The sequence below is a fragment of the Perca fluviatilis genome, chromosome 21, assembly GCF_010015445.1.
Source record: "Perca fluviatilis chromosome 21, GENO_Pfluv_1.0, whole genome shotgun sequence".
Lineage (NCBI taxonomy): Eukaryota > Metazoa > Chordata > Actinopteri > Perciformes > Percidae > Perca > Perca fluviatilis.
Window position 1 is genome coordinate 24,319,740 of NC_053132.1, and position 22,782 is coordinate 24,342,521.

At 42.9% G+C, this 22,782-nt stretch overlaps 1 protein-coding gene across 12 annotated transcripts in view; it reads left to right on the top strand.

The window, feature by feature from the left end:
• cacna1g (calcium channel, voltage-dependent, T type, alpha 1G subunit) overlaps positions 1–22,782 on the top strand; it is a 386,801-nt gene that overhangs the window by 299,841 nt on the left and 64,178 nt on the right. For 9 of the 12 annotated variants that reach the window (XM_039787919.1, XM_039787908.1, XM_039787916.1 and 6 more), the window contains 5 exons: positions 1,987–2,171; positions 16,579–16,705; positions 17,229–17,354; positions 17,749–17,838; positions 18,927–19,140. In XM_039787919.1, coding sequence (XP_039643853.1) covers positions 1,987–2,171; positions 16,579–16,705; positions 17,229–17,354; positions 17,749–17,838; positions 18,927–19,140 — 742 coding nt within the window. The remainder of the gene's footprint in view (positions 1–1,986; positions 2,172–16,578; positions 16,706–17,228; positions 17,355–17,748; positions 17,839–18,926; positions 19,141–22,782) is intronic. The other 3 variants (XM_039787913.1, XM_039787914.1, XM_039787920.1) reach the window with 1 other exon arrangement.

Sequence of the window (22,782 nt, forward strand, 5' to 3'; positions counted from 1 at the left end):
CTGGCAGTAGTCATCCCCAGTCACTGCAGACCCAGAGGTCTGCAAGACGCAGTGTATGGATCGAAGTGTCAGGATCCGTTTGGAGCTGTACCAGTGTTGTAGTCAAGACCGCCTAAACCAAGACCAAGTCCTCACCGAGACCAGAGTGTATCGAGACCGAGACAAGACCAAGACTTTGAGGGGTTGAGACCAAGACCAGACCAAGACTTTGAGGAGTTGAGACCAAGACCAGACCACAACTTTGAGGATTTGAGACCAAGACTTTGAGGAGTTGAGACGAAGACCAGACCAAGACGTTGAGCGGTTGAGACAAAGACCACACCAAGTCTTTGAGGGGTTGAGACCAAGACCAGACCAATACTTTGAGGAGTTGAGACCAAGACCAGACCAATACTTTGAGGAGTTGAGACCAAGACCAGACCAAGACTTTGAGGAGTTGAGACCAAGAGCAGACCAAGACTTTGAGCAGTTGAGACCAAGACCAGACCAAGACTTTGAGCTGTTGAGACCAAGACCAGACCACGACTTTGAGGAGTTGAGACCAAGACCAGACCAGTGCGAGTCCCACACTGCATGCCATGATATAATGTGGAAAATGCTAACCATAGGCACTCCTCAAATTGATATGAAAGATCATAAAAAAAAACACCCACAGAAAACAAATTAAGATGTTTTTTTCATTCGCCTCTTTTATTGCCATAAGTACATCATGAGAAAAGCCTTGATAACATAACCAAAAGGCAGTTGTGGTCTTGAACGGTCTTGAAATAAAATCCTGAGTCCTCTTTATCCGAGACAGAGACAAGACAGAGTAAAAATGCAGTCATTCGAGACAAGACGGAGACCTTTCTAAAACTGGTCTTGAGACTGGTCTCGAGACCAAGACTGATCTTGAGTACCACTGCCATTACCATAACACTGAGCTTTAGCATAGCTAGTCTCAACTTCAGCCTGTCCGTATCTAAAGGTAACGTCTGTGAAAGCTGCGCAAAGCGTAGCCCGACATTTCGTTGCCACAATTCGGATATGCGCAATTGAAAATCCTTTAGAGGACACAAAGCTACTCTGTCCTTCCTCAAAAACAACAAACTCTCTCCGGAACTCCTCTCCCCCAACTCAAGTTACACACGTTAATTCCAAACTTTATATTCATTCATTGTTCCACACCTCTGTCTTGCGGCAAGTCACCTCGCGAGATTTCAGAACGAGATGTCACCATCTTACCATAATGTATTCAGAGACTTATTATAACAATCTGAGCCTGTCAGTGTGAAAAACAGCAAACAGTGAACATTTGCCCTATAGGATTACATTGCAGCCCTATTCTGAAATACTGAAGTTTGATCAGCCTCTTTGATGACACCCATTCATATACACAGTACATATTGTTATGCATTGATTAGCATCAACTAATGTAAATTATCTTCTATCCATGTCCTTCTGTCTCTCTTGCTCTCTCATCTCTTCAGTTACATTAGGTGTTAAGGAATGCATTAAGCAAAAATAGCTGCCGTGGCCTGATTTAATAAGTTTCAGCTACAAGCAAAAAAAAACAAGTCAGCCAGTCTCTATTATTTTCGGGAATGCAAATTGCTTTATGGGCAGAATAAATGATGAGTGGACCTATAGAACTAGAAATGAGGTTTGGAAAAGCTTTTATGGTCTCGGCTGCCAAGTTCCAAGTAAAGAATCGCTCCACAAAGTCAATAAGACGTGCATATCGGACATTAAGCGAGGACTCATAATTAAAACCAAACAAAAGATGGCTTGATAACAAACAAATCTGGGAATGCGCTGACAAAAACATTGACGTATCATTTTATGGCACTTATTTTGAGTTGATATTTCACTTGAAATAGACGGTATCCCATCCATATTGGTACTGCAGCAGTTTACCTTTGTGTTATCTGCTATGTCAGTGACATACAATAACTACACGGTGCTACATGTTCATGCACCATGCCTCTATGTCCTATTTGTGTCCAGATTGTAGCTCTGGGCTGGTGTTTCGGGAACAAGGCCTACCTGAGGAGCAGCTGGAACATTCTGGATGGGATGTTAGTGATGATCTCTGTTATCGACATCCTGGTGTCTCTCATCTCCAATTCTGGTACCAAGATCCTGGGCATGCTCAGAGTGCTGAGGCTGCTGCGGACCCTGAGGCCGCTACGGTAAGTGGCTCTCTCTCTCTCAGGGATGCCGAAATGTATAAACAAACACACTGAGAAAACCGACAACCACCCTTAAACTGTTGATAGGAATTATAAAACAAAGTCTTACTATACAATACTTCTACAAGAACTTGGACATATTTTGTGGGTAATATTAAAAGACCAGAACTAACCCGATATATATATATAGATTTGACACAAAGATGGAGGTGGAAAAAACTGAGCTTTTGGGAGATTTGAGAGAGTGTGTTTTTGTGTGTGTGTGTATGTGTGTGTGTTATGTTGTTATGTCAGCGTGTACACAATTGCATAGTTATGTTTATTTGAGAGGAATTAAGGCGGAAATCACCAATTTGGAGACTATTTGTACTTAGATCTCCAGGGTGTTTGGGTGCAGAGGGAAATCAAGAATGTCTGTTGTTGCCAGAGCTCAAATTTCACTTTTTTTCACCTTCCCGTAATACGATTTAAACAGTCCCAAAGTCATTGCTGGCTGCCCTTATTATATTTATAATAATAACAATAATAAATTACTGTTTTTCTAAAAGTCAAAATCACTAATTAAAAGTGATGCTTGGAATTAAAAAAACACCATGGCAATTATTAAATTATAAATGAACTGCATTTTATTTAAAAAATAATAATTGTCATAATAATAATGCATTGCATTTATCGCTTCTCATAACACACATTGATTAAGGTCTTACCAGGCTGGACCTGCAGTGTGCCAAATTATGCAACCCCTCTATAATGCACAGTCTCCGCCCTACCATCAAGTCAATTATTTAGTGTGAACTTCATATCATGCCTATTTCCCTCCGTGAATATGGAGGAGTTTCTATTTTCCTTGCAATGTTTTCCTATTTTCCTCATACTGGGATACACATTCGTTGCGACTGCCACATAATGTATCCCCTCTCTGTAAAGCACAGATGCTGCCCTATTATCAAGTATTGTATTTGTTTTATACTTCAGTTTATATCATGCCTATTACCCTTGGTGAATATGAAGAAGTTTCTTGTTTCCTACAAAAAGTTCTAGGGGGATACGCATCCTTTCAGGCTGCATTTCTAGTCTGCCACTAAACGTATCCCCTCTCTAGATTGCACCTATGCTATTATCAAGTATTTTATTTTGTGTGTACTTCAGATAATGCTTTCATAATCTTCTCGCTGTGTGTGTGTCACACTGTTGAATTGTGTACTCTCCCCCAATTCATTGACAATTTTGTTGTTATTATTTAATCACAGTTGTATTTTTTTTTAGGCTAGCTCTACCTTCCAGTCCACGACCATCCCAAAATGTATTTCTTTTTATTGTCCCTGATATTTTTTTCCCTCCCTGGGACAGCAGGACATCCTTACAGATCCCCTATTATGTGTTTTGGGATTTTCCCGTCTTTTAGCGTGTTATATAGTATTCTATGTATGTAATAAACGTATACAGTACAAAAAAACAGACAGCGCTTTTTCGCAACTGCCTAAAAACGGCTCGCCAACATTCCTGTTTGAAATTCCTCAATTAGTGATGTCACTAATTGAGAATGCCAGCCCAGTTTTTCCTATGTGCTGCCCATTGGTGCTACCTGAGCAAGCACAGCCCGCCCTGACCCAACCGGCTTGTTTGAATTTGGTTGACCAATCACAACAGAGTGTGCCAGCTGACCAATCAGAGCAGACTGGGCTTTTCAGGAAGGCGGGCCAAGAGCTCAGACTGAGGGCTAGATTTACTAACACTAGCGCAGTTTGCGCTGCGTCTGTTTATGCGAGTTCGGTAATAGCGCACGCTATGCTTCCACATTTTGCGTAGTATTTATCAACCCTGACACCCATCAGGCAATCAGCGTCTTTCTCCGCCCACTAGACAGTAAATTGCGCTGTAGCAAAGCGGTACTGGTGCTATGATATGGCTGAGTGCAGACTGCGATATTCCCACTGCTGATGCTAGGACTGTTTGAAATGATCCTGATGCCAATATTTGTAATGTAGCGAGGAGTTTAACAACTGCTGGAATGGGATGTGAACGCTGAATTTCATCTTTGATTTCTTCCAGTAACTCTAATATTGCATGGCTGCTTGATCTGTAACGCTAAATGATGTTGTGTTCACTGACAAAGTGTGATTCTTGTGTTCAAAATATTTTGAGCCTCGCCTATGTCTTCGTCTTGCTCAAATTACTGTTGCCATTTCACCAGCGGCATGAAGGTCTACGAGGAAACTCGATTGCGGCTGGTTTAGACCTGCTTTAAAGAGGCGGAGAATTTCCCCCGCAGAATAGACTGACGGTCTTTGTAAATACCACGGAATATATAATTAGGTGCGCTTATCCTCCCACCTTTTTGGGTGGAACTCCCACTTTCCCCACGACCCTCCCACGAACGCATATTGAAAGCGAAACTTGTCTCTTCTCGCTCATGTGGCAGACAATCTGCGATTTTACCCAAGTGCGCCCTGTTTGTAAATAGCCCGCATCGGTTACGTCCGTCTTTGCGACCAATTAGCGCCTGGAAACAGGCGCAAACGTCTTGATAAATCTAGCCCTGAGTGTTTCAGACAGAGAAGTATGAGAAACATATTATGTTTTTTGAACATCAAAGCATGTAAACCTATTCTAGTAGACCCCAAGAGTACAAATATGATGCTGAAAAAGAAGGATAATAGGGGCTCTTTAAGTTAGAGTCTTGGTCTTTGCAAAATAGCAGACAGGGGCTTCACGTGTGTGCACTCCATAGTGCTTAGTTTTAGCCTCACTGTGTGTTCCAGTGTGTGCCATTTTCATGTGTGAGGCATCATGCTTGACTTGGCTTACAGCCGCATGCTTGGTGTCTCATCTCGTGAAGGGGAGCTCTCGAGGCTTCGCCCTCTCTTTAATATTTATCACGGTTCTTGGCAAGAGCACAAAATCAAATATTCATTTTCTTCCTGCAAAATTTACCCAATAAACATCACTGATCTTTTCTGTCTTCGTTTTGCTTTTATAACTTCCACCTCTGACGTGAAAGTGAACTCTTTTGCCGAGACTTATTTCGCTCTCCATGCCTTCAAACGGTTTCTTTCGTCTTTGACTTCATACTGTTTGTAACATTATAACATTTGTGTGTGAACTTAACGCAAAAGTGCTTCAAATGATGTCTGTGCGTCTTGTGCGTACTCTGCGTGTGTGTGTTTTTTTTAATGAACATTCATATGTCTGTTACACAGCAGGACTCAAGTCCCTGTCATGTGCATGTGATAATCAGTTGGATCAAATCAGACCAGATCAATTGGCCCTGAGTGAAATGACGCGTTGCGTTTTTATCTGCTTTGTGCTATGTTGACGCTCAAGAATACTGCAACAGAATTTTATAACAAGCAATTATCGATGAGTGGTAATTTTTAAAAAGTCTTAGCAGGACGGATGATAATTCCAGTTTATTACTATTTCTCTAAGTTTGGGATATAATTATTGATGCGTTAAACCGCGTTAATTGTTGACATTTGGGAACCCTGCCACATTGCTCAAAGGTCTCACAGGGAGAGGAACACAAGCAGTCAGACAATCATACAGGCTATAAACAAAATCCCAGATTTAGCCAAAGTGAATGGTAAAAAGGTAGGATTGGGCATCGAGAACCGATTCCTACTTGGAATCGTTTAAAAAATTACGATTCCAGTAGAATCGTTTCTTTATTGGATACGTTTGGAATCATTTAGAGGATTTGGTTTCAGATCTGATCATCGCTTCCCTATTTAACATGCGCAAGTTTTGGTTTCTGAAGCGGCCAGGCGCTTGTTGTGTTGCAGCCTTGGAGCACAGTAAGCAGCGCTCTAGTGTGGCTTTATTTTACGTTGAAAAAGCCCTGTAAAACTTGAATCAAAATAAAACTGACACATAGTTAGACCCCGGCCCTGATTGGTGTATCTGAACAGGAAGCGGTGGATTTTTGCAAATCGCACTACAGGCTGTAGGTGGTGCCTGTAGTACCTGCTTCATGTACTTTCTACTGGAACATAGGGTCAGTTTGAGCAAATATGACAGAAAGTTAGTTTTATAAGTCTTACCTACCGCAACTTTAAGTTGAGCCGACAAAGGGGGCGGTCACGCAGCGACATTAGTTTAGTTTAGGCACCAAAAAAACTAGTTAAGATTATAAAAAAGATAGTGGTTTTGGTTAAAACTCTGGTCCCATTAAGTAGTACTCCCGGGACATGAACACCTGTTTCCTGGTGAAAGTCCGGTGCTTCTTCCAGGACATGAACTCTGCTGCCCCGCTAGAAAGCCCTGTGTTTCAGGACCCAACCATCCACCCGACCTCCTCTTTGCGTGCTTTTACAGCAGCAATCAATGTGGTGCATACAATAATGAGTACATGGAATACATACGAATTACAGTGCATTCGTTTTTGTGGCTATTTGTACGAATGGTTCATGAGAACAGCCAGCATAGGTGAACGTACAAGCGAGTGGGATGAGGGTCTTTTGAAATGCTATAACAGCAGCAGACAGTATGGCAGCCCAAGATTAAGCAGATACTTCACACAACGTACTTCAGAATATGGTCTGGTTGCCACTGTGGTGCATGATTACTGCAGTTAAAAAGCGGGCATGTTTCAAATGAAGTGTTACTGTGACATTAAATAGTGCATTTGGAGCTTTCTAATTAGATGTGGTGCAATTGTGACAAACTGAGCACTTGAAAAGAGTACCTGATTCTTACAGCTGTTAAATCCTCTTATTTAATCCCCAGAGGGCAGCAAGGCTGGGGCTGTATTAATGTCGTGTAGGGAAGGTTTTAAAGTCAGATTAGAAAAAATGTAGCAAATACAAGCAGAAATTGGACACATTTTAAGTTTGGGGAGGGGGAAGTATTCTCGAGAGCAAAGGGCAACCTTTCCTCTAGGCAGTGATGTCTTCATTGTGAGAAAAATGCAACGTGGCAGATAGAAATGGGATTAGGACGATCGTATGAAGAGAAGCATAAAGTGAGTGAGGGAGAAACGAGAGGGTGGAGAAAAAGAAAGAGAAAAAGACAGAGGCACAGGCTGAGCATGGTCGCTTTGCTCTCTCCGCCGCTGAGGCTGCAGATGAGTAACACGAAAGCAATACTGTAAAATCATTTTTTATGGTTGTTATTAACTTTCAATCCAAAAGGCGGAGCACAGCATTAAAAGCTATAGCATATTAAGATATTAGTGTGCTGCTGTGGGTATACCATATGTGTACGGCACACACTTAAAACCCTGTTAGAGATAATTCAGTCTGGTCAACACAGTGGAATTACTGCTTGGGTTCCATTAAAGCCATGTTTCAGTTAAAGTAATGAATAAACATTCCTTTGGTTAACATTTGTGGAGCTGAGGCCCGTTCCAGAAAGCAGGTTTAGTGAAAACTCTGAGTTGGTTAACCCTGAGATGAGGGAAACTCTGGGTTTTCCGTTCCAGAAAGAGAGGTAACTTAACCTCAGAGTCAGTTACTATGGTAACCGAGTCTGTGAACCTAACCTGGTCGGGAGCAGGTTTTCTTCAAGAAACCTCGAGTTTCTCTCAGTCTCCTCCCTCTCATAGGGAGGAGAAACTCATTTCCTCATTCATTCATTCAGTCTGTATCAGACGCATTTTAATGCAGTTTTATCTGCATGAATAAAAAAACGTATTTGTTTATATTTGGCAGATTATAAAACGTTTTTTTCTCAAACATGTCACGTCCTTTTGTCGACGACCCCATTGATGAAAAAGCTGTATTAATTCACAGAGAGTTTACGTCGGTATTGAGTCCTGACTATATATATATATATATATATATATATATATATATATATATATATGTATATATATGTATTTTCATTTCCACATAATCGATTTGAGAGGTATTTTTTATCACAGTCCATTAGATATGTAGATACCTTATCCGTCCTCATATCACTAACATCAACCATCATGGACAGGCTTTCACATCCCAGCAGATTCTTTGTATCGCATTACGTTTTTTGCAAACAGCAGTTTTCTTAACAACAGTGTAGCGGATCATACTGTAGGCTAATAGTAGGCTAAGCCACTGTATGCAGAGCAATCAGAAAAGTGTGACTCACTCTGAAACGTTTTTTAAACTTTTTTGTAGTGTTCCCTGGACAGTAGAGCCATTAAAAAGAAATACATCATTATACATTATAGTTCTGTTAATGATTATGGTGCTGCAGCCTCAGAATGGGATTAGTATAGTTTACTTTTTCGCTCGCAGGATTGCACCTAAATGAAATTATAGGTGTAGGCCTAATACAATTCCAGTTTTCACCAGTAATATTATAAGTTAACTGTGATTAAATATGAAATGAATACACTGTTAATGTGTACGCATTGACTCGAGCAGCAATTTTCTCCCACACCAATTCTCTCTCTTTTGCAGCAGCAGCCGCTGTCTTGCTTTTTTAACGAAATACATGTTCAAACTCGCTGTATGTGCGCATGAGTATTTCCGCCGACCCGTTTGTTTGTGGTTGTTACCATGGTGAATCGTAGAATCATGGCTCCATTCATACTGCCTTTTGTGCACGCGCGTAACCCTGATTGAACCAACTCATATCAGCTGTTCTGGAACCGAAAACTCAGAGTTTCCCAACTCAGGGTAAATCAACTCAGACTTCAGGGTTAGACTCAGAGTTTGTTAAACCTCCTACCTGGAACGGACCTCTGCTGTACAAGTGCTTCTGCCAAACTCAACAACACAAACTCAATCTATTCATTAACAAGGTTGGATCTGTTTGTTAGTTACCTAAGATGTAGTCTCACATTGCCAAAACCTTCCTCCACAGCGCTGCCGAGGAGGGTCTGGCTAGTCCACACAACATGGGAGAAACGGGATGGGAGAAAAACGTGCTCTTGTATATTGGCATTTCTTTAAACTAATCACAATCGTCTTGGGTTAGGCGTTACGGTTAGGGTTAGGGGGTTAGGCGTAGGAAAAGTTATCTCGATGGCTTGCCCCACTTTGTCTGCCGACTGAGCAGTTAATTGGAAGCCAAAGGCAGATGCACTGGCCAGCGCACGTCACTCCCGAACTTAATTATTTTTATGCCACATGGAATTTGCATAATCATACTTGTAGGTTTTTTAATCTGTTTTCTTTAAATTGTAGAGGGTTAGGGTTAGGGGGTTAGGGTTAGGGTTAGGGTAATTAAGTGCAGGATGGAGCAACGGTGCCTCTGCAAAATAGCCTCGGGAAGGAACTTGTTTTGGTGGAACCTGTGTACGTTCAAAAGTTGCTTTAGTCGTGCAACAGAAAACTCAGATTCGACATATAGTCCGTCTAGCTGTCTGGATTTACCCTGCAGAGATCTGAGGAGCAGTTAGCCATAGTCCTCAGAAATCCACCGGAGGTTAGAACGCCAACACAAAAAGCGAAAAGCGGAAGGTGACGGACATCCTGCCAAAATGAGGGACATCCGGCAGAATTTCCGCAGGCACGGAAACTTGACATCGTCGATATAGACTACCTAAGACTTGGAGACTGGTGGCAAAAAAAAGATGGCAAATATTCTGCACACAAATGGCCAATTTGGAAATGTGTACGATGTATGCTACAGAATGAGCACATAATCTTATACAAAAACACCATCTCATAGCTACAAAAGTATCGTACTGTGCATTAGAGCTACGACTAAGCCCAAAAAAAATCAGGTCAGACCCTTCGTGAACTTGCATAATTTCTGTCCAAACCCGAACCACGGCAGCAGTTTTGGGCCTGAACCTTCCTTTTTAGGGTGTAAGATGAATCGATATCCAGAAGCTGACAATCACACACAGCACTACACAGGTTCTACATTATATATGACATTACATAGACTATTAGGTCTGCAAAAGACGAAAAAAAAAAACGTTGACCCGATTGAAGCCTGGCGAAATTTACAGCCCAGCCCATGCCCAATCGGGTTTGGGCAGAGAATGATAGCTCTACTGTGCATAACCACATCTGCGCAGACACGTAGTTGCAGTTTATGCAGGTCGTTGTTTTCCTGAAAGAGCGTGGACATTACTTGTTGTCATCTTCTCCCATAAGTCTCGCTGGCTAAATTATAAATAAAAGTTCTCTTCCATCCCAACTAAAGTGGCATCTTAAACCAAACATAACAAAATAAACACAACTCAGTATGATTTAAGTCAGTAAACAAAATTTGAAATCGTCATCGTCAGTGGAGTCATTACAAATCAACAGCCCAAATTGTCTGTCTGTGTAACTGAAAAGAAAGTTAAACTCAAAGTCTCTTAGGAAGACACATAGATGATAAATGTGTCATTTAAAAAAATAAAAAAAGTCTATAATGGCTATAATGTCTGTCACATGAGTTACATTTTCATGGGTAAAGCCTTACAGTTAAATAAAAAATTGTGCCTGTTCAAACACACCACAAGGCAGACGTCGCTTTTCATCCTGCTTCTGTGTAAATTTGGTTATCAGCCTGTTGTCACTTCAGTTTGATTTGTGGCAGACCCTCGCTGGCTGTTTGAATTAAACATGAGCTTGTCTGTGTTTTCCCCTCTGGCAGTGCAGTTCACTTGGGGTTCACACTGGCAGCAGCATCGGCATATTCTGGAATCGCTTGCTGCATGTGTTTGTCTAAGTGTAATTGCAGCGAAATAAAATGACAGATTTCTGTAGGTTAACACAACTCAACACAACTCAACAAAATAAACTCAACAAAATAAATATTTTTAGACATTTAATTGTGGAAAATGTGACATATTACCTTTTTAAAATAGGGCCCAAACTATTAAAATACTATATTACCTATAAGTTAGTTATGTTTGTTAAACATAGTAAGCATCCAGTCCCATGGGACTTGTCTTAACCACTGAACGTAATTTCTAGGAGACAGGGTTAAAAAAACTATTAACTTAGTTCAAGATGTAACATTGTATGGACTTTACTATAAAAGCTGCAGTGCAGTAAGTAAGTAGTAGAACAGTGACACATTGGTGTTGTCTCTGTACTCCAGAACATTGGTATTTGAAATAAAATTAAACAATTTTGAGTTTAAAGTACCAGTTAGCATTAATTGGTGGGTGTCCACATCATATAAACCAAGCGAAAAGTGGATGAATTAAATAATTTGTCCGTGTCTTTGTGTGTGTGTGTGTGTGTGTGTGTGTGTGCAGCTGTCTGTTGCTGTTCATTTCTCATTAAAGATATTAATGACAGCATTACTATGCACAAGAGAGGGCCCACAGGGGTGCATGGGCACGTGTGTGTGTGTGTGTGTGTGTGTGTGGGCGCCTGTCCTGTTCAACAAAGCTGATGCATCATTCTGTCACACACACACACACACACAACACACACACACACACACACACACACACACACACACACACACACCTCTGCAGTCATTCAACATTCAAGCCCACAACCGGAACTGAGGGCCAGTCTCAGGGAAGGCCCAGAGTTCTGTACCCTGTGTCACCAAGTAGCACTTTTATGTCAGCGAACAGCACCTGCACCTCATCGACAACTCAGCTACAGCCTAGAAACCCCCCCCCCCCGGACAGTTTCCAGGCAATCTGTTGCTCATGTTAACATATCAGACCGTAGATGATCTGTAATCTGTATTAAGTCGTATTTAGTCTCTCTGGCTGCTAAACGTCACCATCAGACACACAACATGTGTTCTGTACAGAAGAAGCCTTTAAATCAGACAAATATCAATCAAAATCTCTCCAATTCAAAACGATTAAAAAAGTTCATGTAAAACGTGTTTAGCTGAGAGCCAGGCGTTTCCCATCATGCCATGGGTCTTGCATTCGGCGGAGAGCAACCGCGGCGCCTAGCTCTAAAAAAAAAAAAAACGCGGCCGCCTCGATCCCGTGAGGTTACCGTTGCCCACGTGCGCGTGACGTCACATGTAATCATCTCAAGGTTTGTGCGCTGCCTCGCCAGCGTTTACGCTATGGTTTTAAGCCCCCAACGTCGTCTTCCAGGCAGCGCTGCCATGGAAGGCACTAGGGTTAGGCAAGGGTAAGGTGAGGGTTAAAACACAACGCCCGGGATGGGCGCTGCGAGGGACACGGGCACAAGGGGTTAGGTGCCTTGAAGTCGACGGTGGGGGCTTAAAACACCATCGAGCGTACGCTGTTTGAGCCTCACTCCTCGTATGTGACAGTGCTGACGGTGGCCAATTAAGTCGGCGCATAATGACCATTCTCCAAGACGTTTAGATCACGTTTGTGTGACACCTGAACTCATTGGCTTAAAGTTTACGTTAGCAGGGCGCTCATTTACCGTCGGGCGCGAGAACAGTGAGTGGCAGTATGTGACAGCTGGAGGAGAAGTACAGCTGCGGGTTGAGAAAGAGGAGAGCAATGTGGAGCGAGAGAGAAAGTTTCGACAAAAAAAAAAAAAAAAAGTCAGAAAATAGCACCTGCCTCATTTTTTATTCCCTCTGTATCCCTGCTCCCTACCAGCCCTGCTCTCCTCCCTCTATCCCCTATTTCTATCTCCCTGCGTCTCTTAATTACACCCAGTGTTTGCACTGTGGGAACACGCCTGCCACTTATTGCCCGACTTGTTGTTCTCCTGCCCCGGTGCGAGCGGTATGCTGGTGGAGGAGAGAGAGAGAGACGGGTGGTGCACGTGTGCAGGTGTGGTGCGTGGCGGCAGACTCCTTCCCGCTCCTTTTTGTACAGCACACAAACCAAGGACACGCTGCGAAAGCACTTTGAAACTACGCAGAGAGGTACATTAGAAGAAGCGAGGACTAACTTTTCTCCCTGGGGCTCCCTCCATCCAGCTCCTCCTAATCCTCCTTTTTTTTCCACTCCGTGTCATATGCAAATAGACTTGGATGGAGAGGAGCCTATCGCAGTGGTTGTCCTTCACGTAGCGCATCATCGGAGTGCGTTGACTTCCAATAAGAGGCCCGTCTCTCCTTCATTCCCCTCCTTAATACGCCTTTTCACTTCAGCATATTTGTCAGAGAAGAGCTTTAAAGAAGAACATGATGTAAAGAGGTAGAGAGGTTAGCCTGTGATCCGATAGCCTGGCTCCGCCCTCCTACGCAAGGGGTGTCGGACTAGGGGGTAAAACCAATGCTGATTACCAGGGCCCAAGGGGAGAGAGGGCCCTTGAAAAGTCTGGAACATATTTTATTTTAACTGGATATTTTAATTTCCTAATTATATTTCATAATGCATGTCAGATGAAATGTAAAGTTAGTGTACTGGCTGAATAACTTTGTTGATTGGCTGACTACATTTTGTGTACAAAAAAAGACTACGGTCTCACCCACCCCTTGCTAATGCGCCAAATGGTTTAGTCCATCTGCACGCATTTTGTTTATGTTAGTTCACTTGAGCATCTGGTGGAGCGCAAACTTCTGCTGTAGGAATGTCTTTCTCAAAGAAAGCCAAATCATGCTACCAAAAAAGAAAGGAAAGACAGGAGGAGGAGAGAAACATGGGGGCCCATCAGGACTGCCTATGCGTAGGGCCCAGGATCTTGTGCTACGCCCCTGCTCCTACGTACTTCCGCTAAATTTTCATTTTCTTTCCGTATGTCGTCTGGGTTTGCGGTATATTCGCGGGTTTTGTCCGGCCAAATCTTTACCGGTTCAATCAGCGAACAGAGGGAGTGGCTGAGAACGATGACGTCGAGGTCGTGCGCTAGTTTGAGTTGTAGTTCCAGAATGGCGGCGGAGAAACGCTAGCGATGCTAAGCCGACGTCACGACCAAACGTTAGCGATTGGTTATGGCAGATCCAGAGTGGCTCTGGGCAGATCCAATAGGTTTAAACTTCAACAGAGTACCCGCCTTTAAAGAAGTTAACACTTGTCAATGGAGAGTGGCCAGACTCTGTGTACTAATAAAATGTACCAAGGTCTGGTAGGACCAGGCTAGTGACCAGAGGGACTGAGCTGTAAACCATGTGTTTCTAGTCGACCTATACTGGTTTATCAGCTCCGATATATCGATACCGATTATTTGTAGTTGATGAAACCAATAAGGGATATTTGGAACCGATATGCATTTACTGTAAAAATAGTAACATTTTGGAATGTTACAAACTTCAACACGAAAGTTTGTTTAAATGCTTCAGGCAATTATGTAATAAAACTAAAACATTAAACATAATACTATTTGTGTATTGAATCAATAAATCAATACACAAATTGCTTCCTGAAGTCTAAACATATATAGTTGTTATGCAAGTCTTTCAGACTGCTTACAGAGCTGTAGCGGAGCCAAAGTAGCGCAGTTTTCGGTACAGTTAATCTGCCTATTGCCAAATATCGGCCCAGGTAATCAGCCAGGCCGATAATTGGTCAATCCCTAGTTTCTGTCCTTGATTGACTCTGCAAACTCACCGACTTCCCCAACATGTTGCACTTCTATTCATTCTATTCTCAAGCTAGTTCTTCTTTCTTTTTGTAACTTTGTAAAATCTTAATTGTTTAGAGAGACATTATATTAGATTTGATTACATTAGAGTAGCTGTACTTTATTGATCCCAAAGTGAGACATGTCACTGCTACAGCAGCAAATAGAAGACAGTCATAGACATACAGAATATACAAAAACTAATAAATAGGATAGAATACGAGAACCAAAATATACAAAAATATACACGAGAACCAAAATATACAAAAATATTCACAGGAAACAAATGTACAATTGTATATACTACAAGTGGCGAATAAAAATGCACAACCTACTTAAATAGTATTTATCAAAGATGTAAGCAAACCTATGTTTGTGCAACTGTAGTTCAGTATTGTGATGCATATGAGTCTTATCTAACACTCAGTGTGTAAGTGGGAGCAAACACGTATTCCAATGAACAAATAAATGAAAACACCTACGCAACATCTTCATCATTAGCTAGATTAAGATTCAACAAACATCTGCAACTGATCCTTGCCATGTTTTGCATCTCTATTTCACTCTAAAGAGATATCACAATCGCTTAAATAGACGGGTGAACTCGTCTCCTGACAAAAACACTAAAACTGGACTCTGATGCCTGCCCTTGCTGAGGAATCCAATGCCAATATGTTGCCATACCAGCACAGCTGCATCAGTCCTAAAAGCAGACGCATGCAGATGCAGCTCTTGAACACTAGTACCCTCTCTAGCTTCCCAGTGGTACTGCACCCCAGCATGGGTTTCAATAGAATAGGAAAGTGCAAAGGGATGAGGTGTAGCCATCGGCTCATTATTCTCTAGCCATCGGCTCGTTATTCTCTGATCAGGGCTATTGATTACTGGCCTCGGTCGGCCCTGACCTTTTATTATCTCATGTCTTCTCTTAATGTACTATTGACTTTCCCTTCACTCAACATGTCTGCTCAGGGGGAAAAACATACAAGGCAGACAAAGAATAATAGGCAAAGGCAGAGTAGATTATCACCTTGACAGCCTATGTAGCATTGTTTTTCATCTTGAGGCCTTTTCTGTCATTTTATGTATCACGTCATAGAATTAGGTTATGGTGAGGGTAAGGGTTAAGGTTAGGCATTTAGTTGTGATGGTTAAGGTTAGGGTAAGGGGATAGGGAATGCATTATGTCAATGATGGGTCCCCGCAAAGATAGTGCCACGCACTGTGTGCGTGCGTGCGTGCGTGCGTGCGTGCGTGTGCATGCGCTGTTGCATCTGTGTGCTCATGCATGTACATCTGTGTTTTCTGCATGAAAGCCTGGGCAGATGGGTGTGTGCGCATCGGCAGGTTTTGCATAGTGTGTGTGTGTGTGTGTGTGTGTGTGTGTGTCACTCTGTGAGAAGCTCAGCTGCAGTGCATTGCTGTGCCGGGTGCCATGCTGGCACTAATCAAACATCCTCATCAGTCCATTGGCTTAATTAGATGTGTCTGTTTCCTTGATGGCAGAAATGAATGAGGCAGAAAAGAGGAGTTAATTAGAGAAAAAGATGTTTTTTTTTTTGTTTTTTTTAAAGAAGAGCAGGAGTGAATCAAAGTTGTCTTTAAGCGAACGTTTAAAGACAACGTGTTTTGGCTTTAAAATTTCTGAAAAGTGCGCAAATGAGAAAAGGGGTTACTGACTGCAGTAAACAAGGGAAATCAAGATACAAAGAAAGTGTGTATAAGTGTGTGTGCGCTGGCAGGGTGAGGGCCTGGGGATTGGAACGCTGCAGGCATCCCTGCTCCATCTGGTATGAGCTGTATTGTAAGTGACCTAAGAGTGCCCTGCACAAACACATAGATGGGGACTCGAGTTTGCACTTAAGTCGTACACACAGTGACTTGACTTGAGACCAAACTTCATACGAGGCCCAAACCAAAGAAGCACCGAATGCAAAATATGTGGACTCTAGCTCAAAGACACGAGACTTGACTTGGACTCTAGCTCAGAGACTTGGGAGCATCTATGACACATACGCATCCAGGCAGTGCACACATGTTTAAATGTCCTATTATCTGCTGTGTTTCAGTGTGATCAGCAGAGCCCCGGGGCTGAAGCTGGTGGTGGAGACTCTGATGTCGTCGCTGAAGCCCATCGGCAACATCGTGGTCATCTGCTGCGCCTTCTTCATTATCTTTGGCATCCTGGGAGTACAGGTGAGAGGGGAGGGTGAGGAGAGAGGGGAGGATACGGGCAGAAGTAATGAGAAAACAAAAAGCCGGTAAAACCGCTGTCATTTCAGCTGGACTTGTAGGTCTATATATTGTTGGGTAGTTTAATTCATAATAAAACGTAATTTTGTATAAACTACATGTGTTTTGTGTGCAACGATCTTAATTTGTAAAGTAACTAGTAACTAAAGATGTCAGATCAACTTTAGATTAAAAAGTACAATATTTCTCTCTGAAATGTAGCGGAGTAGAAATGAAAAGAAAAGACTTGAGTAAATTACAAGTACCTCAAATGTGTACTTAAGTACAGTACTTGAGTAAATGTACTTAGTTACATTCCACCACTGGATATAAGCATACCAATATAATTGTATGAATCCTGTGGAAATATACTATATAGGAGACATTTCCGAAACCAAACTTACCAAAACAGAATCACTGAGTTTTATGAATGAGTTTTCTGTCGAGGTGTAAAATAAAGGGCAAGTCTGTGTTGTTTTCTTCGCAGCTCTTCAAGGGGAAGTTCTTCGTTTGCGTGGGAGACGATGTCAAGAACATCACCAACAAGTCGAGCTGTTTGCAGGCCAACAACAAATGGGTCAGACACAAGTACAACTTTGACAACCTGGGACAGGTGAGGCCTCAGGGATGATCCCGATTTCTGAGCAATAAATGCACAAACACATCTTAGTTGAGCTGCTTTAAAGCTATAGCGCGTAGTTTCCACCGCCTCCATGAGGAATTCAAAGTAATGACAAGAAAACGGTCGGCGTAGTACAAGCCTTCCGTGATTGCGCAGTTGCTAGTAGTCAAGGAAGACACGGAGGATTAAAAAAAAAAAACATGATGGACTCTTCAGAAGAGGTCATTATCTTCACTTGAGTCTCTGCACGAGTTTCTGCTTGAATGTAACATGTGCATTAATATCAAAAAGTTACTCACTAAAGCTTTAACATAACATTTTTCCGGGCCTTTTAGTGTCAAGTGTGTTTTCTATATCACCCCCTTGTTCCTCTTCTCTGTCTCAGGCCTTGATGTCTCTGTTTGTTCTGGCGTCCAAAGACGGCTGGGTGGATATTATGTATGACGGACTAGACGCTGTAGGAGTCGACCAACAGGTGAATATATTCATACCCTCACATGGAAAAACGCGCGTGTAAAATATATCATATACACCGAACAAAATTAGAAATGCAACACTTTTGCTTTTGCGCCCATTTTTCATTTTTCACGCCCATTTTAGAGTGGCCTTTTATTGTGGCCAGCCTAAGGGACACCTGTGCCATAATCCTGCTGTCTAATCAGCATCTTGATACGCCACACCTGTGAGGTGGATGGATTATCTCGACAAAGGAGAGGTGTTCACTAACACAGATTTAGACAGATTTGTGAACAATATTTGAGAGAAATAGGCCTTTTGTGTACATAGAAAAAGTCTCAGATCTTTGAGTTCAGCTCATGATAAATGGGGGCAAAAACAGAAGTGTTGCGTTTATAATTTTGTTCAGTATTATTCCCTCGAAGCACGCCAGTGGGTTTCTTGCTACTGGTTTATCAGACTCTTCTCTCCAATTCACTGTGAAAACTAAACACAGTATAATGAAAGAATATAGACCATATCAGCGTAATATAAACACAAACAATGGCATGCACAGCAATATAAAATATCATTTTCCAAAGTAATATTATAATGGGGGGGTCTGGATGTCCTCCCCTAAGGAAGATTTGAGCATCAAAGACTTTATTTCCTGTATGGTATATACACTTTTATGCACCAATTTACGGTGGAAATACCTTTATTTAGCCTATGTGAAGAAGAAAAACACAGATGACGATTCAAAATATATCAAATATAATGGAATGTATTTCTTTGCGTGTCATTGAGCATTTTTAAGTGGGTATATGGAAATCCTGGAGCCTTCTTAGTGGGTATACTGCGTATACCTGCGTATCACGTAGACTACACCACTGCGTATTAATACCAAAATGCAACTTTAATACATTTTCAATTATGACACTGGCTGTTAAACAAAGTATACATGATGTCATAATGTAATTGCAACGATGACATGCAATTTGGCCATAGCTGAACATTTGTGGGCCATCCAGTGAAAAATATTTAGCAGTCACTTATAGGTTAGAAAGCAAAGAAAGGCTTCTACTGTAAACGTCTACAGAACCCTCTGTACCCTGTGTGTCTTTTCAGCCCATAATGAACTACAACCCGTGGATGCTGCTCTACTTCATCTCCTTCCTGCTGATCGTGGCCTTCTTTGTGCTCAACATGTTCGTGGGCGTCGTGGTGGAGAACTTCCACAAGTGCCGGCGCCACCAGGAGGCCGAGGAGGCCAAGATCAGGGAGGAGAAGAGACTGAAACGCATGGAGAAAAAGAGACGGAGTAAGGAGAAGGAGCTGGCTGGTCGGTAGTCTTTCCACATCTTTCTGAGTCCTGCTTGATTTGAGCTTGAGCCTTTTTTTTAATTTTTTTGTTCTTTTTTTATTTATTTTTTGCTTTTTGATTTGGTTTGGCCGAATTCCGGAAGAACGCAATTAGTGAGCTAGTACCAACTACAGTTGCTACTCTGCGGTAGATCCTTCCCTTTTCCGTTTTCCCTGTAGGCCCTCTGGCTAGTTTTTGGTACAGTCCGATGGTCGCCTATTCTGGCTCGGCAGACTCTGACACGGACCGTGGAGGCTCTTCTTCAACTCCAGCATCGATTTGATCCAGTTGGAACGTTAAGAAAAGCTTCCATTATCAGGCCGGTTTGCAGAGCCAGGACAGCCGACCGTTGGCGGTTAGCCCCCTTACCTTCCCCCCTCCCTTACCTTACCTTGCCTGGTCTACCGTAGACGGCGTGCTTGGGACGGCCCCCTGTTGGAGCATGCCCAGCAGAGTGCTGACAGACGGGGCTTGCATGGTGATGGCTATACAGAGCTAGAGGGAGGGGGGGGAGGGGGGAGTCGTTGACCATTTAATCGTCCTAAACGAAAGCGAAGACGGCCCCCCCCCTCCCTTCACCTCTTCTGCATGTGGTTTAGTACAGCCGCAGGGGCAGGGATAGGCTCAAAATCTGAAAGAAAACGAAGAGTTGTCCCTTAGTTTTCCTTGTAGCTAAGACCTGAGATCACTTTGGGTGCGATTTGTAGGAGTTAGCGCTAAATCCTTGCCCGGCCCCCCTCCCCTCCGGCTGTATAGGAGTTGGTGACAAACTGCTTGGTTTGATTTTTTTTTTTTTTATATTCTTTCCACTGCCTCCTACTTTTTGTGAATTTAGTGCCTATACTTACAGTATTTTACCCACTTAATGTAAAGGCACTTTCATTATTACATTTCTACAAGAAGCAGTGGACATTTTTGGTTTTCCTAAAGCTGAAAAAAAAAATAACAATCCCTTTGTTTCTGTCTATATGACATGATCATTTTATTTCCACGATAGGAATGTTTCCCTCCGACTCTTGAGAAATACAGATGGAAATTGATCTCCCTTTTTCAGGAGGCGTCTTGCCAAGGGTATCCGACCAATCGAGAAACTCTCCCAGACCATTTGCACAGTCTAACACACGTACACTTTAGAACACAATAGGCCCTTTTTTATGAAAGCACACATATTTTTAAGTTTGTTTCCCTGTTTTTGCTCGATCCCTTTTCTTAAAAGCCGTGGTCTTTTGTTTCTTGGCTCGCTATTTTTTTGGGCCAGGAAACCTTTTTTTTTCTTCTTTTTTTTATACACAGTGCTGTTTAGGGAGGGAAAACGGCTAGATGTTGGTTTATTAGCAAAATAGCAACGCAGAAAGACAAGGTTGCTTATAAAAAGAGACCGCTAACTGGTGCTACTCGAAAGTATATGTCCGCTTTGGTTTGAGAACTTTGGTTTGAGAGTCAACGGCCTCCTGGTTGTTAAAAAAACGTCAAAAGAACTGGACTCAGAATCACTGGAAAGACAAAACAAGCAAATTTAGGAACATGAACCAGCTTTTATCTTCCATCGCTTCCTTCTGGCCTTACTCCATCCCTCTTTCCCTCTTTCTCTCTCTTTGACTCTCTCCTGTTTAAAACTCTTATTCCTCCTACCTACCTTCCTTCCTTTCTGTCTTCTGCTTCTCCCTGACTAACACGGTCTCATTCCTCTAGATTTATTGGTTCCGGGGGTGAGTTGGGCCCTCTCTCAAGGCACATTGAAAGGTACAGAGTTTCCAGCATGTTCTGTGTGTCCCTTCAAACCCACCGCCACCGACCACGAACCACCCTACCATGGTGGCTAAGGTTCGAAGTTCAGTGATCACGGGAGGTGGGGCATCCCATCCCGCGTGCCCGCCCCCCCTGCCTCTCTCCCATCAGCGCTCAGTCTGCTGGACATGCTGTCACCTGTTTTCTCTGTCGTGGCTTTGTCTTTCACAGCTCCTCCACACCGTCCATCCACAGTCCACAGCACAGCTCGCCGCACCACCGCCGCATCAGAAGAAGACTATTATCTAGTTAGGTTGGCAGGGACACGATGAGAAAGGGATGTGGTGAGACAGGGAAAGGCTACTGGGGTACAACACATAATGGACTTGTTTATAGGTAAAGGATTCCAGAGCGTAGTTTTTTTTATTCACAAAACGCCCAAAGTGTTTACATTGTAGTTCGTATTACCTTACTTTACGGTAACACTCACATAAAAGTGACGTACGTATGACACAGACCTAAAGCGAACTCTAACGTGTCGTCATGAAACCTAGATGCGGTACTAAAAACGTTGTTGTTATTTAAATGACGTTGTATGTAAAGTTTTTAAGCGCTAGTTTAAACGGTGTCGTACTATGTCTGTAGACACCTTCAAGTAAAGTGTAACCCATTATTCTTTCAGGACACATTAAAAGAATAATTACTGTTTATAACATCTTATTTTCATTGTGATAGACGTCTTTTCTGTTGGTGAAAATATTGTGCTCAGAAAAGTAATTTTTGAGATCTAGGAAGTGTGATAAGGCGGTTGTAAGTAAAGGATGAGGAAAGGAAGGAGTGAAAGGCCCGGCACACTGCCGGCGAAGCGGTGCGAAGCGTAGATTCGGGATAAAACAGTTCATACCAGACGTGCATTTCTCCACGCCGGTCCACAAAGCGGTTCTTCTTCTCTCCTCTCTACAGAACATCTGTCTGTGTGTGTGCGTGCGTGCGTGCGTGTCACTCTGTCCGTCCGTCCGTCTCTCTCTCCGTGTGCCTGATCTCCTGTCTCGCTCCAGACACAGCTGAGGAGTAAAGACAGCCAAAAAGGTGTTTTATTTTGAAATTAGTATTATTTTGTAAAGTATCCGGCTGCACTGTGGCCTTCCTGTATGTGATTACCCTACCTGGCTTGACACATACGCCCGCGGAAGAAATAGAGGAGACGGCGAAGCGATTGCGTGCGGTATCGCAGCTGGTATGAACTGACCGATTGAATAACATGGGCGCTGAAATAATAGGTCCGCTTCACGGCGCTTCGTGTTCATTCGCGGTGCAGTGTGTTTTTGGCTTAAGGCTGATGAGCAAAGGCCCTGACGCACCAACCCGACGGCCGACCGTCGGCAGAAAAGGCAGTCGGACTGATCAGTCGGCTCCCGTCTCTCAAAAAAGTGCCTCGGAACACACCGAAGCGACGGCGACTTGAGCGTACGTTCTGCGCGTGCGCGAGACGTAATACGTCTCCATAACAGCAGGCAGCGCTAATCTGTATTGTCGTCCAAAAACATGAAAACCGGAAATGACGGAACATCTCTCTAGACCTAGTAAACACGGGGCACGCTGTCGTCTGTCATCGTTTTCATGAGAGAGTGGTGATAGTAGTCAAGAAGGATCGTTGTCATTGCTCGCTGAACGGAAGAAAATATGATGGCTTGTAATGAGAAGATACTGGCGTTGTCAGCTCTCGGGCTTCTTCTTGTGGAAGCACTGATTCGCTAGTCGAGGGCTAGCACTCCACCAATCAGATTGGTCATTGAGTCCGACTGCCCACTGGCCGATTCAACAAGTCAAATCGGCCAAAATTAACTCAGTCGGCTCCTCCCACTGACGGAACACACCGAACAGACTTGAGTC